Genomic DNA, 21,291 nt, shown 5'->3' on the forward strand with positions numbered 1-21,291 from the left:
GAATCCTCTCGATATGCAATTTATGATCCCTTTCGCTGGGTTAAGGTTGGACCATCTGTTGTCATTCTTTCCCTCTAATGTCTGTCGGCTCTCTTCTCGGTCCCGAGTATCTTCCTTGCTTCTTCTTCCTTTTACATATTTGTCTAGGAGGCCTTGCCGAGCTAATCTTTCTAGCAAGTCTTTGGCGATCACACATTTATCCATTGTGTGTCCATACTTCTGATGGAAAGCACAATGTTTACTTTTGTTTACGAACCGTTGATCCTGATAATTGCCTGCTCGGGTTGGAGGTTTGATAATTTTGGCGTTGAGAATTTCTTTGATTATGTTTTCTCTCTTTGTGTTGAATCTGGTGTAATTGTAAAACTTTGGGGTGAGCTTAAATGGCTTCCTTGGCTCCCTACTGTTTGGTGATCTGATAGATTTGTTTTCTTCTTTTCTAGGTTATTTTCTTTCTGTCCTCTCAGCCTCACGCAACTCTTCGATCTCCATTTGTCCAGCTGCTCTTTCTCGGAACTCCTCCAGTGTCTTCGGCTTGGTCACCGCGATTGTTTCTCGGAACTTCCCGGGTCGGAGGCCGACCTTAAGTGCGTGTAGGTGGACTGCTGGATCTAGATCAGGTATTTCCATTGTCGCTTCAACAATCTGGTCATGTATTCGTTTAGGCTTTCGTGCTGTCCCTGTCGGATGGTGCCGAGGTAATCGGATCCGTGCACGTATATCCTTGAAGCTGCGAAATAGTCAATGAAAGACCTCACTAAGTCTTCAAACAAGGAGATTGATCTTGCAGATAATTTAGAAAACCAAAGTAATGCAGCACCATCAAGATAAGTAGGAAAAGCTCGGCAGAGTATAGGTCCATTATTAGCGCCGTTAAAAAACATCATAGACTGAAATTTTTTGACATGAGTCCGGGGGTCACCAATCCCCTTATATGGCTCGAGTGAAGTAGGCAGCACCAAATTCTTGGGCATCTGAAAATTGGTGATTTCCTCAGAGAATGGGTTGTCCAAGATTAGCTTTTCTTTTGGCGGATTTAGACATAGTGGATCTGTGTTGCCTTGAGTCGAGCTTTTGGAGTTCCCTTATTCGTGCTTTTCGGTATTGTTACGGACGGATAGTTCAACTATCCTCCGAACTTCCGCCTGAAGTTCAGCGATTTGAGCTAGAAGCTCCGCTTGCATGGGTGGATGAACCCCGTTGTCAACCATGTCCAAGGACTGGGGATCCTGTTATCGAAAAAAGAAATAAAAAACTAGATAAAAAAAATAGTGGGGTTAAATATGCTGGGCCCCACGGTGGGCGGCAAATGTTCCGTTCAGGCTGAGCCGAGTTATAAGGCTCCTTCTCCTGCTGCTCGATTTTTGGAAAGAGCTATACGTCACTTGAGGAGATTGGAGGCGGACCTCGGTGATGCGAAATACGGCGGCAAGAGCACCTGCAAAAAGCACTTCGATGCTTAAGTCAGAAGAAAGTATTAAGGAGTTAATACGAGTATATAAAATGAAAAGTGTAGTTGTAACTTGACTTCACTGAGCTATCTAATTTGTTTATATAGATGAGTGACGTGTTTTACTTCAGTTTGTTTGTTCTGAGATTTTGTATGCTGTTATTGATAACGAAAGAAATGGGTAACGTTTATAATGCTTAGTCAAATTGTGATAGAATTTATCCGTACTTTTAGTATTTCCGGATTATATGGTCGATTATGATCTTTAGATGATATAACCGAATTTGTGGGGTATACGTCAATAATATTATTTGATATTAAATCATTTTTAAATTTTTAGTTTAATTTATATTATATATAATCATAATTATATAAATTTTAAAATTTTATTTTATTTGTTAAATTTTAATAATTAATAAGAGCAGAACAAGTACATGCATAGACAAATTAGAGTATAAATTTTTACTAATAAATATGGATGAGGTGGATTTTAATACGGACTATAAGAAGAGACTAGGTCGAATAAGGCAAAAATCCGTCAATACGCTATTTCTGGGTCAGCCCGCTGGGTAATATAATGTTGGCCCAAACCCAAATGGGTGAGCGTGCTAGTTTTTATATCTAAAATAAAATGTAACGTTCACATGACCAAAAAACCAAAATGTAACGTTCATGTTCGGAACTGAGCAATTGGCAGAATAACACAAAGTCACAAACACAGACACCATTGGCCCCCACATGAAAATTTCAAAATTCAAAAGAAAAGAAACTCCACTTTCGTTAAAATGAGGATAAAGACAAAGACAGAAGCGGTCCACGCTTCGTTGCCCACTATATTCACTGCTCTGCTCTATCACTCTTTCCAAGTTTCAATTACACTCAAACTCAAACGCAGTGATATTCCTCTGTCTCTTCATTACCTACGTTGTGTTATACTTATACGATCGTCGTTTTAGGGTAAGCGAAAAACAAGAAGATGACCACCATGGAGAGCTTGATTGGGCTCGTTAACAGAATCCAGCGTGCTTGCACTGTTCTTGGTGACTATGGAGGCGATGATAACAACACCTTCTCTTCTCTCTGGGAAGCTCTTCCTTCTGTTGCTGTTGTCGGTGGCCAGGTTCGTTCTCTGCTCTCTCCAACTTTTTTGAGAAAGTATATGGTTTTGTAGAGAAAATTTTGGATACATGTATTCTTCTTTTGTATTTTCTAGTTCGCTGTAAGTCCGAATTCTTGAAATTTGTGGTGGAGAAAAATTCGAATATCTGAAAAATGATTCTTTCGTTATATTATGCCTTTATGGTACCGATTACCCAAAAAAAAAACACAAATTTTTATCTTGTTTATGTTATTTTCGGTTTTGCAGAGTTCGGGGAAGTCTTCAGTTTTGGAGAGCATTGTTGGTCGTGACTTTCTGCCTAGAGGATCAGGTTGGTCTTAGGTTTTTATTTTATTTTCTTTTCTCTGTTGTGATTAGGGGTTAATTTATTGATTGGTCTATGTTGATAATTTACTAAGTCTGATTTGATTAATATTTTTCGTGGCATGAATGAATTGCAGGGATTGTGACAAGGCGGCCATTGGTGTTGCAACTCCATAAGTTGGAAGGTGGTTCACAAGAGTATGCTGAGTTTCTTCACCTGCCAAGAAGAAAATTCACTGATTTTTGTATGATTCTAACCAACTTGCCATTTTGTATTCCGGTTGCTCATAAAATAACTTGAATGCTTGATACCATCTTTTGCACATTTGGTGCATAAATATGTGGGAATGGTTGGTTTTGCTCACACTTCACAATAGCAAACTTGCTTTGACTAATTCTTGGATGCCCCCTGTTTTGGTTCTTATTACATGCCTGGTGCTGCTTTCTCTTTTTTTCATCTTTTAGAGAAAACAATTGATAATATTAGAGATGTCCAATTGTATTGTCTCTGGTAATGAAGGTTCAATTTCAAGATGTTCAAGTTCATTATTTTATTTTATTTGAGCTATATGTCAAGTTTTAGCGGACTCCTGACTAGCAATTTAGAATGAGATTGATATAAATCGGAAGCTACTTGTTTAGTTTTGATGGTTGAAGGATTTTGTATGCATTTGTATTTTCCTGTTGCATAAAGTGTAAAGGAGGTTGATAATCCTTTTAAACTATCTATCTTGCTTTTGAAGCCTTGGTCCGCCAGGAAATTCAGGATGAAACTGATAGAGTAACAGGAAAGACAAAGCAAATATCTCCCATTCCAATTCATCTTAGCATCTACTCACCAAATGGTATGCTATTGTCTCTCTCTTTTCTAATATCTTTTAAGTTGGGTAGCTTCTGGTTTAGATAAGAAGTAATTATATGATATACACTTGAACTTCTTTCATATTCTGTTTGTTCTTTGAACAATTTGAATTTATAATATTGCTTGGTCTGATAAAGTTATTATTGTTATTATAGTTATTTGTAATAATAACAATAGGCTAGTGTATATGTTAGGATTCCATTAGTTTATGACTTAGTTACCATTAGCAAGGTTATAAAATCAAATTTCGATATGAATTGTTTATCTGTGGGCTTATTGTTTGAACCGTGAATTGAATTGTATTGTGAATTGTTAGAATCATGATCAATATAGGAAGTAACACAGTAATATTCTTAATTTAAATGATTATACAAAAACCAGCTATATATTAGTATAATTGAAGTCCGATAAAACTACAAATAAAACAACATTCAAGTAAAAAATTCCTATATTTTCAGCGTTTTGACTTTGATTAGTTACACAAAACTGATTCCACAAATGGTTTGCCTGCTTCCTTTTCTCCTTCTAGAATTGATACTTGCACAACCTTTTGGTACACCGTAAAGTGTATACTTTCCATTTTCGGAAATGGTACACATTTATTGCTTTTGATTCTTTTCATCATATTCACTTTATACCTAAAAAAGGAAGGTCTACACAAAGGTGTACAAAAAGAGTGGTGCTAATAACACAACTTGTTTATTGGCTGTGAAGGGTTGTGTAGTTGCCTTCTCTACCACAGGTCCGAATGGCTTGCATACAAGGTAGCGCTGGCTCCAAACTTGGTGAATGATGCAGAATTCCATATGCAATGTGTATGGTGCAAATGCAAGATGAAGCATGAATCCTATGAATCTAAGATACAGCTCCAATATGCCTGGTTCACAAATTATACAAACCCCATTTCAATACATGATACATTGCGCTATAAGTATTGATATTGTGATGAATTGCATCGAATTGGATCACAATTTATTTGATGCTTACTAGAATGTGGCATTAGTAAATGGAAAGGTTAGTTAAGAGAGAGGTTAGTTAAGAGAGTGAGTTAGAACTAATTAGTAGTGAATTAGAGTAAATAGAGAACACAGAAGAAAGAACGTGTCTTTTATTATCTAGTGAGGAGTCTTTAGAGAGTAGAGGAGCTCTAACTCTTCCTCAAATTAGTTAAGCACTGTATGAGGGCTCTCGTGCCCATTTTAAACGACTTCCTTATTCAATAAGTATTTTCCTTTCAACAAGTATTTTAAAATTAGTATTTTCCTTTCAATTCTTCCTCTCACTGGTAGGGATTCTGAAATTGGCAAAGCTCCCAAGATCTTGGGGAGCTTGTAAAGTTGCAAAATAATAGAAATATCATGAACAACGACAGGAACAGAGGAGTTTGTTGATTTGGTGGATAGATTGGGTATGGTAAATCATCTTGTCGACGAATTCTCGGATGCCCAAGGAGCACTGATGGCATATAGGCTATTGGAAGTAAAGAATTGGGCCATCTTCCATTCTTTCTGCTTTTTTGTTCCCCTCCTGATCTATTTATTCCAACTAAAGAAGCTGAAAATTACTTAACTAGGTGACTACCACTTCTTTTTATGGAGTGGGATTAGAACCCTCCATTCTCATTCATTAATTTTTTCACAGTTACTCTTAACTATACTGATCAAAGTTTTGATCAATTTGAAATACTCCAGGTCATAGTTATATGAAATCACCAATTAGGTGATGTACCTTGTTCTACCTCTTGCATTCCAATTTGCAGTTCTTTCACGTATTGGAACGCTATGGATCGCGAATTGGATCATCTATGGGATTGCCAATAGAGAGGGTCATGGTACTAGTTCTCAACTAAAACTCAAGGTAAAATTAAGGCATAGAAATTCCAAACCTACCTCAACATGGAAGATGTTTGGATTTTGGAACCATAAACTCATCTAGGAAATTAAGGAAAGAATAAGTGAAGAGAAAAGGAGGTAGAAGGTAGGGGGTAGAGCCAAACTAAAGAACTAAAAGGGAAGAGCACAAATTGAGAGCGTGCATATTATTGTGTTAGAATGTACTGCGTACCGAAATCACTTATTGGCAAAGCCAATTCTCCCACATACTATATATTTGTTAGGTAGCTTAGCATGTACAATATACATGTTCCCTACTACTCTCTGCATTCTTTATCTCTAAGATGTAGTATTTGATGTTGAAGTATAGATTGTGGCATTTGATTTGATTATTAAATATTAATGACATTGGGTTTGATTGTGGAGAATTTCTTATTTTTGAACATACTTATATTCTATATATGTTTTATGAGATATAAATACATAACCATAACAATAACAATACTTTATATTTTATTGAGAAGTAGCTGCCGTCTCACTATCTGCTACACCTCTAGTGTGTTTGGCATTTAGGATTGACTACATTTGTGATTGTTTGACAAAGTGTAGTTGACTTTGCGTTCCGTTGAATTATTATCATGACATAGAAAGAAACTATTACTTCAGTGTAATTTCAAGTTGTTTAGCTGTAATAATTCTTGTGCTTACAAATCAAATGTCTTAGTTTTTCTGTTTTTGTTTTTTGAACAGTTGTCAACCTAACCTTGATCGATTTGCCTGGTCTGACTAAAGTTGCTGTAGGTATGCTTTTTATGCAATTGTTAATTATATTCCTTGGGGGAATGATACTTCTAATTTTTATTCATTAACAACTGTGTCTATCATTTTCAGAGGGACAGCCTGAGAGTATTGTTCAAGAAATTGAAACTATGGTTCGATCTTATGTTGAGAAGGTAAATAAGAAGTAATAATGTCGTTGTTGCATCAAACATATTGTGGCATGCTTGCTTTCAGTCCGCCTTGTGTTTTTGTAGGCCAACTAAAATAATGAACATTTCATCTAAGCAACTTCTATAACTAGATTTCTCGATGGATCTGAACTTCTTTCTCTAGTTTGACTTAACTTTGATTAAATGAGCATGCCATGTTTTGTCTTTTTCTGTTTCTTCTGATTGCATATTTTTAAGTGGATTATATATCTTAATACTCCCATTACTTCATTTTTAATTTATTTGTTGTGTGGGCAGCTGGGCATATTGTTATCCGTCTCTCTGTCTCTCTCTCTTTCTCCACACACACACAGTCATTTTTAATGTATTTATTGTTGTGTGGGCAGCTGGGCATATCATTATCTATCTCTCTCTCTCTCTCTCTCTCTCTCTCTCTCTCTCTCGTGCGCGCGCACACACACACGTGAACAATCCTCTCTCTATGTTTCTGTTGGTGATGGTTTGGCCTCCTTTTGCCTGTTGAAGCATTTTTCAAAAATAAATGACTGTAGAATGCATGCGCCCAAGGTCCATTTTTTTTTACCCCGCTCATGCTTTATACTGTTGACTATTTACTTATGCTCTTGAGTCTTGACAGCCTAATTCTATCATCCTAGCGATATCTCCAGCCAATCAAGATATAGCAACATCCGATGCTATTAAACTTGCTCGAGAAGTTGATCCCACAGGTATTTTTTTTATTGCTCCCGGGATGTTCATGGGTTGGGCTGGGTTTAATTAGACCCGGACCCGGTCCTAAAAGATGACGGGTCTATTTTGGCCCAACCCAAAAGTGACATGAAATAAACCGGGGGGGTCGACCTGATATAAAATTAGTATATACAAATTTGTAAATTTTATATACTAGAGTAATAAAACTTTATTTTTAAAAATTAATTTAACCAATATATCATATTTATACCAAAATAAATTATTTTAAAGAAAAAACAATACTGTGTAATATAAAAAATTTTGAATGAAGTATAAAAATGTAATAGGATATTACTAATCTCACTCTAAAACATATAATTTCGGTATAAAAAAACTCCCCCCTGGACCCGAAAATAACAAAGGGAAAATGGCAAATCCGAACCCGGCAAAATATGCCTTGGGTCCGGGGCGGGGCGGGTCTTGGACATCCCTAATTGCTCCAAAGAATTTCAGATTATGTCATTTGCTTGTGTGATAGTCTAGCTCTAAAATCTTTTGTTACATATGTAGGAGAAAGGACATTTGGGGTGTTGACAAAGCTGGATTTGATGGACAAAGGAACTAATGCTTTGGATGTACTTTCCATTTCTCTTCTGAGCTGACTCATGTCCCTTTAATGTTCTTTTAAGTTTGAAGTGTGCGTATGAAAATTATATGATTTGTTTGTCTTCTTACCTAACTTTGTCACGTCAAGGTCCTTGAAGGAAGATCTTACCGTCTCCAACATCCGTGGGTTGGTATAGTAAATCGGTCCCAAGCGGATATCAACAAAAATGTTGATATGATTATTGCTAGGCGCAAGGAGCGTGAGTATTTTGCGAATAGTCCTGATTATGGGCATTTGGCCAATAAAATGGGCTCAGAATACCTTGCAAAGCTGCTTTCACAGGTTTGCCTTTTGGTTATTGTCTTTTATATCTTTCGTATGATATTTGATATGTTGTCTTTTTTTATCATGGGGGTTTATTTTGTAGCACTTGGAGTCAGTAATTAGGGCAAGGATACCTAGTATAACGTCTCTGATAAATAAAAGCATTGAAGAACTTGAGTTGGAGCTGGATCATCTTGGAAGACCTATTGCTCTTGATGCTGGGGTGAGTGGTTTGCCATTGTGATGATTTATTTCAAGATTGAAGCTGGGTCATCCTTCCGAATATTTTTTGAGCCTTTGTTTTTGTTGTAGGCCCAACTATATACCATCCTAGAACTTTGTCGAGCATTTGAACGGATATTCAAGGAGCATTTAGACGGAGGGTAAATATCTTATATGAAGTTTCATTTTTGTGGTATTTGATTGGGAGATAGGGAGGAGGAAATGAAGGAAAATGCAATCAATACCTTTCGAATATTACTATGATGCTGAGTTTTTTTTCACTTTTTTTTTTTCAGAATTTTTTCATGGTAAAATGTCTATGACCGAGTTATTTTTTTATTTAGGCGGCCTGGAGGTGATAGGATATATAATGTCTTTGATAATCAGCTTCCAGCTGCTTTACGCAAGCTTCCACTTGACCGGCATCTTTCTCTCCAGAATGTAAGGAAAGTGGTGTCAGAGTCCGATGGTTATCAGCCTCACTTAATTGCCCCAGAGCAAGGTTACCGGCGCCTAATTGATGGGGCTCTCAATTACTTTAGAGGACCAGCTGAAGCTTCAGTAGATGCTGTAAGCAGTCTTGCTATGTACACAACAGTTACTATTTTTGAGCTAGTCACAAAATGGATTAAGCTGTCTATTCTTGGATTTTCTGTAGGTTCACTTTGTTCTAAAAGAACTTGTGAGGAAATCAATAGCTGAAACTCAGGTAACATTCAAGAACTGTATTCTTTTGGTTAGCCCGTTCATGAAGTGCTGTGATTCTGTATGAAGGTATTCATATGTGCATTTAAGCAGGAACTAAAGCGCTTCCCAACTTTTCAAGCTGAATTAGCCGCTGCTGCATATCAGGCATTAGAAAGATTCCGTGAAGAGGGTAAAAAGACAACTCTTCGGCTTGTAGATATGGAATCTTCTTATCTCACAGTGGAGTTCTTCCGAAGACTTCCTCAGGAAGTAGAAAAAGCCGAAAATCCTGCTGCTTCAAACAGTGATCGATATGCAGAGGGGCATTTTAGGAGAATTGGATCTAATGTGTCATCATATATAGGACTAGTGTCTGATACGCTTAAGAACACTATTCCGAAGGCTGTGGTCTATTGTCAGGTTAGACAAGCGAAGCAGTCGTTGCTGAACCATTTCTATACACAAATAGGGAAGAAAGAGGTACTTACTTTCTAGTTGGTTGTTAAATTCTTGATTTTAAATCTTTTAGGAGCTGATGATTATACCATGCCAGAATGAGATAATCTTCTAGTAGTAATATTATACGCCATATCCTTAATTAGAACTTCTTTTTGGGCGGATACTTCTCTAGGGTAAACAGCTTTTGCAAATGTTAGATGAAGACCCTGCAATGATGGAAAGGAGACAACAATGTGCGAAAAGGCTTGAGCTATATAAAGCTGCGAGAGACGAAATTGATTCAGTTTCATTTGTACGATGAGCATCGCCGCCTGGTGATTGTCTGCCTCATATTGTAACTTTCTTAGTTTGTTCTTGTCCAGTTATCCGAAGGTGTGATATACATCCGTACAGACTGATCTCAGGCTATATGTAAAACTGATATTTGTATTCATTGTGTATCTATTATGTGTCCATTCTTTTGTTTGTTTGCTTTCTTTTCTATGACATCACTACAGAAATAGAAGACAGACCGAGTCCAGAGGAACTCATCTCAAACAGTACAAGTGAATGTGTCCATTCTTTTGTTTGTATATATATAGAAGGCAGCAAAATTACCGTATGTTATTATGTTCTGCGTCCAGCAAATTCAGGCACGGTTTTGTTAGGTAACAGTGGGGGTGTTTGTAGTTTCTTAGTGTTAATATAATCCTGTTCAGGGAAAAGGAATTGTAACAATTTTTTTGATGATGAAGACCATGGTGTACGGAATGTGCAGTCATATTGGTAATCGTTAGATTTCTTCAATTTACATTCATCTTCCCTCGGGCTATATATCCATTAACCTCGTAGGTTATATTTATTTTACAAGAAATACAAAAAAAAGAATTTTAAATAGCACACTTTATTTTCTATCAATTTTTTTTTTCAATAGAATTAGAGCTTGTTTGGGTGGTATTTATTTTTTTTATTTTTTAATATGTTGGGCAAAAATTTTTAGTAATAAAAGTAAAGATACTTAGAAAGATAAATATTTTTAGAAGCTATAATTTATATTTTTTAAAAGTTTTTTATTTATAAAAAGATATTTTAATATTATAAATAAATAAAAAATATTTTTATATTTTCGTACCCAAAATAATTGTTAGAACAAAAAATATAATTGTTAAATAAAAAATATTTTTTTTTACATAAAATATTTAAACATTAAATTACTTTTATTTTTTTAAAAGATCTTTAAAAAAATAATTAACAACTTTTTTTTCGTAAAATCGAACCCAAGTAAACCCTTATTCTCTTCTATTTAAAGATAAGATTAATTATAATTGTCTTATGATAATTTTATTCGAGATCTATTTGTCTAATTCGCAAAAATAGTACGAATTTAAAATGGTAGCTTGAATAACTTATTTTGATCACCCTGTCAAATATAAATCAAAGCAATAACAAATATGTGTGATAAAATAATTTTTAAAATTTAAAAATATTATAATAAAAATTAATATAATAATTAAATTTAGATATTAATTAATAGATGAGATTATATTTGATTTTTTAAATTTAATAAACACAAATCAACTTTAAAAAAAATTCTCTTTAGATGCTTTTAAAAAACACCATAATTTTAAAAACTCCAAATACAAATACATTTCTTTTAATTTATCAAATACAAAATGAGATTTAACGAGTTATGTATATTTAAAATCTAAAATATAGTTAACTGGATAAAAAATCATAACTAAATTTTGACTAACTAATTTAATAAAATAATTTTAAAAATTATATTTATATTATTAAAAATTGGTTAACTAAAACTAAATTTTAAAAATTAATTTTTAATTGATTAACAAAAACTAAATTTTATGCAACTTTTATAGTCTTATTTCAAATTGATTGTCTGTTTCTTTTTTTTGTAATTGAGTTATTTTTTTAAAATCAATTTTTATTTTTATAACTAATTAAAAATTAATTTTTTTATTTTCTAATCTATTAATAACTATTTTATCACCTAACTTAAATATTTGATTACAGCCCTAGGTTTAAGCACAAGTGTTCAAAAAGTTTTTTCAATTCTTATGAAATTTTGCTGTTAAAGCGTGAAATTTCAAAATCATCCTTGTCCAAATTGTAATATTCCAAATGTATCCTTGCCTTTATCTAACCATGTCGCTCTTGCTCTCCTTTCAACTCATTAGTGTAAACTGTAATTGAGCAGTGACAACAGCTGAGGTCCTTGGAGCAGTGCGCCGTCGCCACCGCTCGCCGCCCGACCCAGTGCGTCTTCGCCCGCTCGTCAGTGCGCCACTGCCACTGTGCACCACCATCTCTTTATTTGTGTGCGACTTCTCCCAAGTGACAAGTTGTGCAAATCTTCTATGTTTTCGCTCTTTGCTTGTGTTTTCTGATATGCTCTCTGAAACTTGCCATGACATGCTCACTAAGTTTGTTAATGCTTTATGTTATTACGATGCCCTAGCAGTTAGTTATTAGCGTGTTTATCTGCAGCAGTAATTCATCGTTCATCGTTGTGTTCAAGTCTCTTTGGCCACCTAAGCATCGAGTAACACTATAAAGATTAATCTAAAAGAAGAGAGATGAAATCCCCTTCCTCTCTGTTCCTGAGGGGCCACATTCCTTGCGCCAATTCACTCCTCACTACTTACAAAGGTTCTATCCACTTCCCTCATTTCTCAACTCTTATCAAGTGTGACCACAAAAATCGCTTTCCAATAATCAATTTTCTTACTTGGCACACGGCTGTATTGTTATATGATTAGCTGCAATTGTTGGCTGTTGACTTTGATATTCCTTCCATCGGTAGCTTTTCATTTTTACATTTTCCCATTCAAATGAAGTTTCAGTTTACTTTGTAGTTGATTATAGTTGGGTATTAATGCAGGAGCACCCAATGCAACAAAGCATCCCATCTTCTACTTCTGTAAGAGCATGCAAACTAATTCATATGAAATTGCTAATGGAAGCTACAATCCCACTGTACAGCAGACAAAAGAAAAGAGTATGATGGTATGTGTTACTCCCATAACTGTCACGTGTCCGGCAAATATCATGAAAGTTTATCATGATTGGTTTTTTCTAAATACAAAAGTTAGCTCAAGGAGGAGGATTAGTGAAGCTATTAATAAAGGGCAATATTGGCCAATAGCCTAGTAGACTTAACACCTCCACATCGCTGTAGCACTAGGCAATAGCCATTTGGAATGTGAAGTTTGCGGATCAGATATTTATGGCATATGATATTGTTACATCATTAAATTGATGTAGTGGATTATCTATTAAAATGGTTGGAAAAGACTTAGTGGTTGTATAAAATTTTATATGATTAAAACTTCCAATTCAGTGATGGATTTTGTGAGTAAACAAATCAGTAAAATGTTATTTAATGCAAGTATAAGAGTTATTTTATGGTGAACTTATGTAACTCGATCATCTCCTTTATATTCAACATCTTTTTAGAGCAGATGTTTGGGCAAGTTTCAGTCGGAAGGATTTACGCATTTGGCTTCTATTTGGTCCAAAGAGCATGGCAATTTTAGAGGGGTTTCCTTGTTGAGTCTTCTTTTGTCTGGTCTTATTTTTGTAATGAGGATCCTTTCTTCTAAATTTTTTTTTGGGTTATATTCTTCTTTTATCAATGGATATTCTCCTATTGAAAACCAGCATGTTGTCATTAGTATTTTCTTTAACCTTGGCATAATCTTTGTTTCTTTTGTTTTTATCTAAATATCCAACTTGGTTATTCTTTCTTATGAGTGTTGTTTTGGTAGCATGGAAATATTTGCTTATGTTAAATATAATTATTCAAACTGTAGGAGAAACAATCTAAAAAAATTGAATCTATTGGAGCTTTTCAAAAGTTGCCAATAGTGATGCCATCTATTGACATTCTTGGGTCAGCCCTAAGAAAGGCGAAGAAGATTTCTCCAACGAAAGGTTATTGACCTCAATTTGTACTTAATTTAGTTACATGTTAATCTCTTTTATCAACATTAAATTTTGGTTTGCATAAACTGTAGGAATTGCAAATATTGCAAAAAGAGAGAAAAACAAGGGTGCTAAGCAACTTGATGCATTAATGAAAGTATGTTATTAACTTCCACATATTCAATGCCTAGAGCTATATAATGCCTATTTTAGGCTTTTTTGCAATATGTCTTATAAATCATAAAGTGAATAGAGATAAAGTTAATGCTATAGTTCTTGCTAGGAACTTGCTGTTCCTTTGAGGACATATGTGGAGAGCTTTCCTGATAAAGCATATCTTCATCCTTATGAAAGGTCTCTTATTGAGTTGACACTTGGAGACGGATACTATGAAAAGGTATGTTTAAAGAGTTGCATTGCAGCACTGGACACGTGTTCTTTTAGACTTCCATTTGCATGTTCCCATAATTATTAAGGGTACAGTACTATATGTTATATTGAGATAAATCTGTTATATGTTAGACATAATTTTTCTACTGTAGATTTACAATTATTTAACAGGTACTAGGAAAAGTAGATACATTAAGGAAGAGGGTAGTCTCTGTTGGAAAGGAACATGCTTCACTTTGTGCAAAGGTATCTAATCATTTACATAATTGTTTGACATATTTCTTTTTTGCGAATGCTGCTGTTTGTCATGAAAGTATTAATTTGCATGGTAAGATTGTAAACTTATAAGAGATAACTCTGGACTTCAACAAGCATGTTGTCAGGTGTAATCTTTTATTCTTAAAGTAGAAAGCATTGGCCTCAGTTACTTTCATATGAAAATACCAAACCTGTTAATTTATGAAATTGGGAACGAAACACCCGATTTGGCAACCCTTGGTTTCTAGTAAAATTCAGTCTCTGATTTTATAGGGTGAAGTTCTCTGTTTGCTCACTTAAACTGTAAAAAGTTCTATTTTTGCTCATTCAAACCAATGAAGTTTCTGGTTTGCCATCTCGTAAACTCACTTATTGAACCAGCAGACCAATTTTTTTGGGTCAATAGCAGCTTTTCATGCTCATGAAACAGGCCAACCTATGCACTATCTTACCCAAGTCTGAGCTAAGATGTCGCATTCTGTCCTCATATAGACTATGATGTTTGGAAGCTATTTGTCCTTGCAAAGGTTGTTGTAATTTTTCTTTCTCTTTCAAGATTTATCAAGCTTTTCAAGCCAAATCCATTGATGGTTACCTAGTTATATTGTAGATTGTAGTGATTGGAGAAGAAAATGACTAGATATTGATTATATAAAACAGAGGTGATCAATTGGCAATTAGTAAAATGGGTTTTGAGTAACAGCTCAGTCTCTCCCACATTCTAATCCAATATATGCCTTCCTCTCCTAACCTCTCCACCCCTTACATATAATCTCGTTCACTATTCTCTCTCCACCAGTTCACCATTCTGTTATGCTCTATAGGATTCCATGCTCACCATTCTAGTTATGTTTTAATGAGATTTTTACGGTCCTAGTTATGTTTTTCTGCTTCTCTAGCCTCCAGAACCATTCCATCATCACTATTATCAACATTTTATTGTGATCCATGTCTTATTAATGATGGCTGTGCCTGTGATGCTGTTGCTTCAAATATTACTGATGAATATATCTCAAGTTTTGAGTAGGTTTTCTGTTTGAAAACTTCTGTGTTTTACAAATTATTTACGCCCTCTCTACAGTCTCTCTGATGTAGCAGCTATCCCGCTTTCTTGTTTGCCAATATAGTGGTTTTGGAATTGACTGTTATGTGTTGCCGTCCAAGATTGACAGCTACAAGATCTATCAGATGTAGAGTTCCGATATATTGCTTCATATAACCATCATATTATTTTGTTGTTTGTATATACCACATGCTATAATTTCCTTTCCTAAAATGGTTGACATTACTTCATCTTCCAACAGTCTTCATCAAAGAGAGAAGCAGAGGAACGATTGAATGGGGTAAGTTGCAAACCCCACATGGAAATCTGTTTTCTTGGTTTTTCTGAAGGTTTCTTTAATCCGATGGTGTGATACAGGGTCTTAAGAAAATTGAAGAGATCTTTGCTAGTGAACGGAAAGTTGTCGATGATTTGTTAGGCATAGCCAAGGTATTCTGCATTTCAGCATTCACAGATATAGTTCTATTCTATAAAGCATTGACAGCCTTACTGCATATGTTGGGTTTTAGTATGAGTCCTATTCTAGTAATTAATTACTCTCTAGAGCTGTAGTATTAATGAGCTGCTGCTCATATCTGAGTCGGTGGCTGTGAGAGGATGTTATAGGCAGTTAAGAAGTTATTACTCTGTCACAGTAGTTACACTTTGATATTAAAGCCCCTCACATTATCTTATGTTTATGTAGTCTTTAAACATCAGAATTGATTGTAATATCCAAATATCATTCAGAATCCTGAAACTATTCACCATGCATTTTTCCATAGAGGTTAGCTACATGAATAGTGTCTTAGTAAACTGTGTGCAGCGATATTATCTGATTTTTATATGCATATACGATATCCATCTGATTTTAATCGTATATGCATAAATGCACCTGAGTTCTATGGTTTTCCATCTGCATCTTGGGAATCTTCTTTCCTTCTTTGATTTTTCAATAATTTTCCATCTGATCTTAATCCATATCATATTGTCTACCTGATTGCTGATTAATGTTACAGACTTTGAGGGCAATGCCTGTAATTAATTTGGAAACACCAACACTATGCCTTGTTGGAGCTCCTAATGTTGGCAAATCTAGTTTGGTTCATGTACTTTCTACTGGCAAGCCTGAGGTATGCATCTGAATCTTTTAAAAGTTCTTTGTTCAAATCCTGATTATGTACTATACAGTTTGAGTTTTTGAAAAGCTTAAGCTTGAATTGAATTATTGATCTTCCTATCATGTCTATCATGAGTTAACACTCTCAAAAAGCTTATTTGGTTAGGGCAGATGATGGCTGTATAATTTATATCTATTCATTGTTAGTAGAATCAATAAATAAACTATCTGCCTTCAAGAACGTCTTTTATATTTTCTATGAGCTCTCAATTAAATTCTTTTACTATTAAAAGGAAAATAAATATTTTACTACAGCTTCTGCAAAAGTAATTCTGAAGATTTAAACATATGATCAGCCATGTAATATTTTTCCCTCCTCTTCCCTTTCTTTTCTACCTAATATTCCAGATTTGTAATTATCCGTTTACAACAAGAGTTATTCTTATGGGTCATATTGTTCTAAACTACCAGAAGTTTCAGGTTAGCATTTTATTCGAGTTTTTATTTGCCATTTTGCGTTTTTCTATTTCAACCACATGTATTTGCAATGATGACTGTAGGTAACAGATACTCCAGGCCTGCTGAAGAGACAAGATGGTAATTAACATTTCCCTTATTTTTGCCAATTTCTAAGTAGTATAATTTTATCTTATTTTCTAAATGTTATCTGCTAGACTTCCAAAAGAATTTATGATACTAGGACGCCGGAACAAGTATCTAGAATGAACAAGTACGGAAAGACGATAGATTATTTTGTAAAAGTTAAGGATATGAGTACAACTGGATATGGCAAGTTCTCCTGCAACTGTAGATCATTTTTGTCTCCATTGGGTAGAGACAGGAAACCAGGCTGCTCATGGCTTATAAAAGAAAAAGAGAGAGCTGCCATCATATAAAACCTCACTCCAATTAAAATGTATTGACTGGATTGTAGTCGAGCAAAATGAAACAATTAAGATACCACATTGAGAGAGTGTGAGTCAGAGAAAGAACAGAAATAAAGGTGGAGAATAATGCCTGAAGGTACCCTGCCATGCCAACTTGTCATAAAAGGCGGGTCGGGCATGGAATTTGAGCCCGAAAGACAGCTCGCCTAAACCACACTACCTAATCCGCTGGCTTTGGTAGGGTAGGGCGGCCAGCCACCACTTTTGTGACCTTTTTGTGCTACAAAAGTTATAAAATTAAAACTTAAAAAAAAAATTAATGAAACAATGAAACATTTTTTTATATATTGCTAATTTATTATATAATAATAAAACATTTTTTCAAAATATTTTCATTTTAAAAAGAAATATTAGTGCTTATATCTTTAGAAAACTGTTTTTTTAATATTATTTTTAAAAAATAATTTTTGGTAGGCTACTTGCTAGTTCGCCAAAAAAGGAATGGATCGGCATATTTGGCCCATATTTTTATGTCGGGCGGGATAGGGGGGCAGGGTGGGCCAGCCTGCTTGCCAACCCCTCCCCATCACTATCTAATTTCAAATTCTAGTTAGTCCTCTTTAGTTTGGTAGGTTTCATGATTTTCAATGCCTTCTCTGCTCTGCATCTCTGCAGATCATTGTTTAGGAGTATGGTGTGCATTTTGCTGCTTTTGTTTCTAGTGTGTCCTGGACATTCTACCTTAATTCTTCAGGCTTGGTATGTTCAAAAGTTTTTCGGGTTTTCCCTATAATCATTTTCACCTGATTATGGTTAGAGATTGTCTCCCATAAAGGTGCAAAGATCTTTGTTATTGTATAATCTTTTTTAATTAAAAAAATCCTGAAATGTATGTATGTTTCTTGGTGTTTCCTTATCTAGTATACAAAGGCATTGGCATCCAGTACTGTAATAATTAGTTGATTTCTCATTGTTTCTTATAAATTGCCGTTGATTCTCCTTGTTTTAATGTGGTTTTAAATGATTTATGTCCTTCAATTAATGATTTATATGCTTTTATTTACCTGGTTTTTAGAGGACAGGAATAATTTAGAGAAGTTGACTCTTGCTGTCCTTTCACATCTTCCAACAGCAGTTTTATATGTTCATGACCTTTCTGGGGAGTGTGGCACTTCACCATCTGATCAGGTGTGCTTTTTATGACAATTGAGTTGATAAAATAACTAAATTAAGGCTTAAACTTAATTTTCAATTACTGGCTACAAATATTATTGAAACATGTACCTTGTATGTAGCTCATCAGGTTCCTTTTAAATTAGATGTATGTGAAGGCCTTTTATTTTGTTTTTAAGATGTTTATTGCTTCTGTATTCATGATCCTTTGAATATTTGTTTCGGATGTACAATTCAAAGTTTTACCTTAGATTTTCCAGTGTATTTGAAGTATTGTCCATCATGGCTCTTTTTGGTCTATATTGATATATGATAAGCTACAATTACATGATAAAGATATTGCGATTGACCAATTGATGTTCATCTTTCAGATTTTTTTGTCTGTCTGTTAAGCGTTACTTTATTCCAGTCATGCTTTTTATTAATGGTGTTTTTGAGTTGGTTTGGATCAATTTTGATGTAACAACTAAACTGATTCAGCCAATTAGAATTATTTTCTCAGGATTAGATTGGTTTTTTTAATTAAAAAAACTAAACCAACCTAATGCAATCAAAACTGGTTTAGACTGTCCTGGTTAATTCAATATTTGGGGGTTCTTTTTTAATGCAAAATTTGTAAATTAATAATAAAGGATATGAGACTTTTGTGTAATTGAATAGACTAGAAAGAGGACTAAATTTATATTGTTGGGCAGTCATCCTGTAGCTAGAGGTACAAGAGACCTAAGAAAATCACAGGAGATATTATTAAAAGATTAAATATTAATAGTTTAAATATGAATGTGATTCCAGACAGAACACTATGATGTTATTTGATCCCGACTCCACCTTGTTGGAGACGGCTTGCTTCTTGTCTTATTGTAGAATTTGGGTGTTCGAGGAAAAAAGAATTGAAGAAACTTAAAATGGGACTAATCGGAGTGTAAATTTATTCAGGAGTATCCCCAAGACTCCAATCAGTGTGTGTACATAATCAAGTGCCTTAAATTTATAGAATCACGAACAAATTGACATTAATACGTATCCTATGTCCTATCCTATTTCTGTAGCATGTCAAATTTATTTACATCAAAGCAACGTTCCTCAAGGCATGCATGTATATTTTATGCATCAAACATGTTACATATGTTTGTAACTCTTACTCCCATGTATATTGACAAAGCATCAGTTGATGATGGTTGGTTATGCAGTTTTCAATATACAAAGAGATCAAAGAAAGGTTTAGTGGACATTTGTGGCTTGATGTTGTATCCAAATTTGATCTGTTGAAGTCATCACCTGTGGTCTATGCAACAGAAAAGCCATCTCTCACAGAATTTGAGCTGGAGAAGTATCGGAAATCAGGTCCTGATGGAGCTATTCATGTATCTGTCAAAACACAACAGGGACTAAATGAGGTCAGGCAAATCTGTTTCAAGATTTCATATTTCAGCTAGAATCTTTCATGGTTCGGGTTATATAAGAATAAAGCCACGGCAGTGACTAGCAAGTAACATTTTTGTCGATGAAAATGGGTAGGGTTAAGTGTAGATCTTCTTGAATAGGAATTGGCACTAAATTAACTACTAAAATTCATTGCTTTTACTGTGTAGCTGAAGAAAAAAGTGCATGAGCTGCTTAGCCTGCAGATGGCGAAGATAAAAGATACAATGGAACAACCAACAGAAGTGAAAGGTACCACTCAAAGCGTAACACCAAATTTGTGAAGAAACTCAGCTAAAATAGAGGAAGTTGAAGTCTTCATAAAGCCTGTAAATCTTTGTAAAATATGTTAGGCACCATCTACGCCGCACCTCCATACTCAAAAACCAGCAAAAGCTTCATTACAGGCTCCACTAAGCAATTAAGCACCACAGAATTGATTGAGCGTAGCAACAAGAGCTGAATCTTAAGTGCTTATGTACCTTGGCATCTTTGACATCTTTATTGTTACATTCACATTGGAGATACAATGAAAGCTTGTTTGTTCGTCGCCTTTGAACTTTCAATCAATTTGGCCACGGCATTAATTTTTGTTATCATTTCGTTGTAACGTTGATGAGCTCAAAACTCAAATCTTGTCAGAAATAATGATAAAATTGGTTTGACAAAACACTGATAATTTATTTTCCATTCTTGTTTGTCATGTAGGTGAGAGTAAAGTTTTACTTTTGCCCCATAAATAATTATAAAAAGTTTAATTTTGCTTGAAAAGTAGATATATTGTATGGAAGACAGCATATATAAAGGAATGTTTTTCATTTGATGAAAGAATTTACATTCTCCCAAACGTCATGGTTAGCTTCTACATTCTATTTACGAAGAAAAGAGAATGCTTGAGCCAGAAAAATAATAATGCAAAAATGCTGTTGTTCAGTTCATTCTTATCAAATGCTAATTTAGGCAGCAATAACGGTGGTAATTTGATGGACTTTGTTGGCTGCCTTTTGTTCTTTACTTGAAACATGGTAAAGCAGAACTATCAAAGACAAATTAAAGTCCTCTTCCTTTTTTGCTGAGATGAGTAACCAGTTCCTGCTTTATGTAAAATGCATCACTGTCTCTTCAATAATAAGTTTCAAACTTCACTTTCACCCAACAATGGTAGTGAAGGTGGATTAAGCACAGCAAACCAGCAAAATCACAACTTACATAAAGTCAAAACAAAAGAAAAAGAATAAGAAGGAAATAGCTCAAGAAGTAGGACAATATGGTTTCCCCCTTCATCCTCAGTTGCAAGACTAATGACTCTGACAGTCACACTTTAAGATTAATCCATAATTACCTCCCTGCACTAAGAATCTGCTGTAGTCTCACACCTGCATAGAGAACCTGCTGCTAATTTCTTTTTTAAATTCATAAACTCCTTCTTTCGCACCTAATATCAATCCATTGTACCCATATGAACAATGAAGAGCAACCAGCAGTGTATCAAGAATCATCTCAAAACAATGACAGAAACTAACACATCCAAACATAACTATAAATCATCTCAAAACACAATCCTGCACAGAA

At 34.7% G+C, this 21,291-nt stretch overlaps 2 protein-coding genes across 9 annotated transcripts; both read left to right on the forward strand.

The window, feature by feature from the left end:
• Window positions 1-2,153: 2,153 nt before the first annotated feature.
• LOC112697327 (phragmoplastin DRP1E) lies at window positions 2,154-10,107 on the forward strand. The gene is made up of 15 exons (XM_025750458.3): window positions 2,154-2,570; window positions 2,817-2,880; window positions 3,011-3,118; window positions 3,617-3,718; window positions 6,318-6,368; window positions 6,459-6,520; window positions 7,155-7,245; window positions 7,778-7,842; window positions 7,962-8,156; window positions 8,242-8,361; window positions 8,451-8,521; window positions 8,705-8,930; window positions 9,019-9,069; window positions 9,159-9,527; window positions 9,679-10,107. The coding sequence occupies exons 1-15, from the start codon at window positions 2,427-2,429 to the stop codon at window positions 9,805-9,807; spliced, it is 1,848 nt and encodes a 615-aa protein (XP_025606243.1). The 5' UTR covers window positions 2,154-2,426; the 3' UTR covers window positions 9,808-10,107.
• Window positions 10,108-11,500: 1,393 nt separating this feature from the next.
• On the forward strand, window positions 11,501-20,389 carry LOC112697329 (nucleolar GTP-binding protein 1). Of its 8 annotated transcripts, none has more exons than XM_072197518.1 (15): window positions 11,501-11,821; window positions 11,991-12,152; window positions 12,385-12,509; window positions 13,316-13,436; window positions 13,520-13,584; window positions 13,711-13,824; window positions 13,989-14,063; window positions 15,380-15,418; window positions 15,496-15,567; window positions 16,137-16,250; window positions 16,646-16,717; window positions 16,798-16,834; window positions 18,257-18,312; window positions 19,488-19,694; window positions 19,890-20,389. In XM_072197518.1, exons 2-15 carry the CDS (start codon window positions 12,080-12,082, stop codon window positions 20,001-20,003), a joined length of 1,284 nt encoding a protein of 427 aa, XP_072053619.1. In that variant the 5' UTR covers window positions 11,501-11,821; window positions 11,991-12,079; the 3' UTR covers window positions 20,004-20,389. The 8 variants fall into 8 exon arrangements, 6 of the variants coding, with proteins under 6 accessions (XP_072053619.1, XP_025606245.1, XP_025606246.1 ...); XM_025750460.3 differs by having other exon boundaries at window positions 11,604-11,844; window positions 11,994-12,152; window positions 18,200-18,312; XM_025750461.3 differs by having other exon boundaries at window positions 11,604-11,821; window positions 11,994-12,152; window positions 18,200-18,312.
• Window positions 20,390-21,291: the final 902 nt, after the last annotated feature.

This window comes from Arachis hypogaea, chromosome 6 (assembly GCF_003086295.3).
Source record: "Arachis hypogaea cultivar Tifrunner chromosome 6, arahy.Tifrunner.gnm2.J5K5, whole genome shotgun sequence".
NCBI lineage: Eukaryota > Viridiplantae > Streptophyta > Magnoliopsida > Fabales > Fabaceae > Arachis > Arachis hypogaea.

Bases quoted from the DNA above. Each gene is read 5' to 3' on its own strand.
- LOC112697329 (XM_025750460.3), top strand. From the start codon at position 12,080: ATGAAATCCCCTTCCTCTCTGTTCCTGAGGGGCCACATTCCTTGCGCC. The intron at 12,510-13,315 runs GTATGTGTTACT...TTCAAACTGTAG, and splicing joins CAAAAGAAAAGAGTATGATG to GAGAAACAATCTAAAAAAAT. The intron at 13,585-13,710 runs GTATGTTATTAA...AGTTCTTGCTAG, and splicing joins AACTTGATGCATTAATGAAA to GAACTTGCTGTTCCTTTGAG.
- LOC112697327 (XM_025750458.3), top strand. From the start codon at position 2,427: ATGACCACCATGGAGAGCTTGATTGGGCTCGTTAACAGAATCCAGCGT. The intron at 2,881-3,010 runs GTTGGTCTTAGG...AATGAATTGCAG, and splicing joins CTTTCTGCCTAGAGGATCAG to GGATTGTGACAAGGCGGCCA. The intron at 9,070-9,158 runs GTAACATTCAAG...GCATTTAAGCAG, and splicing joins AATCAATAGCTGAAACTCAG to GAACTAAAGCGCTTCCCAAC.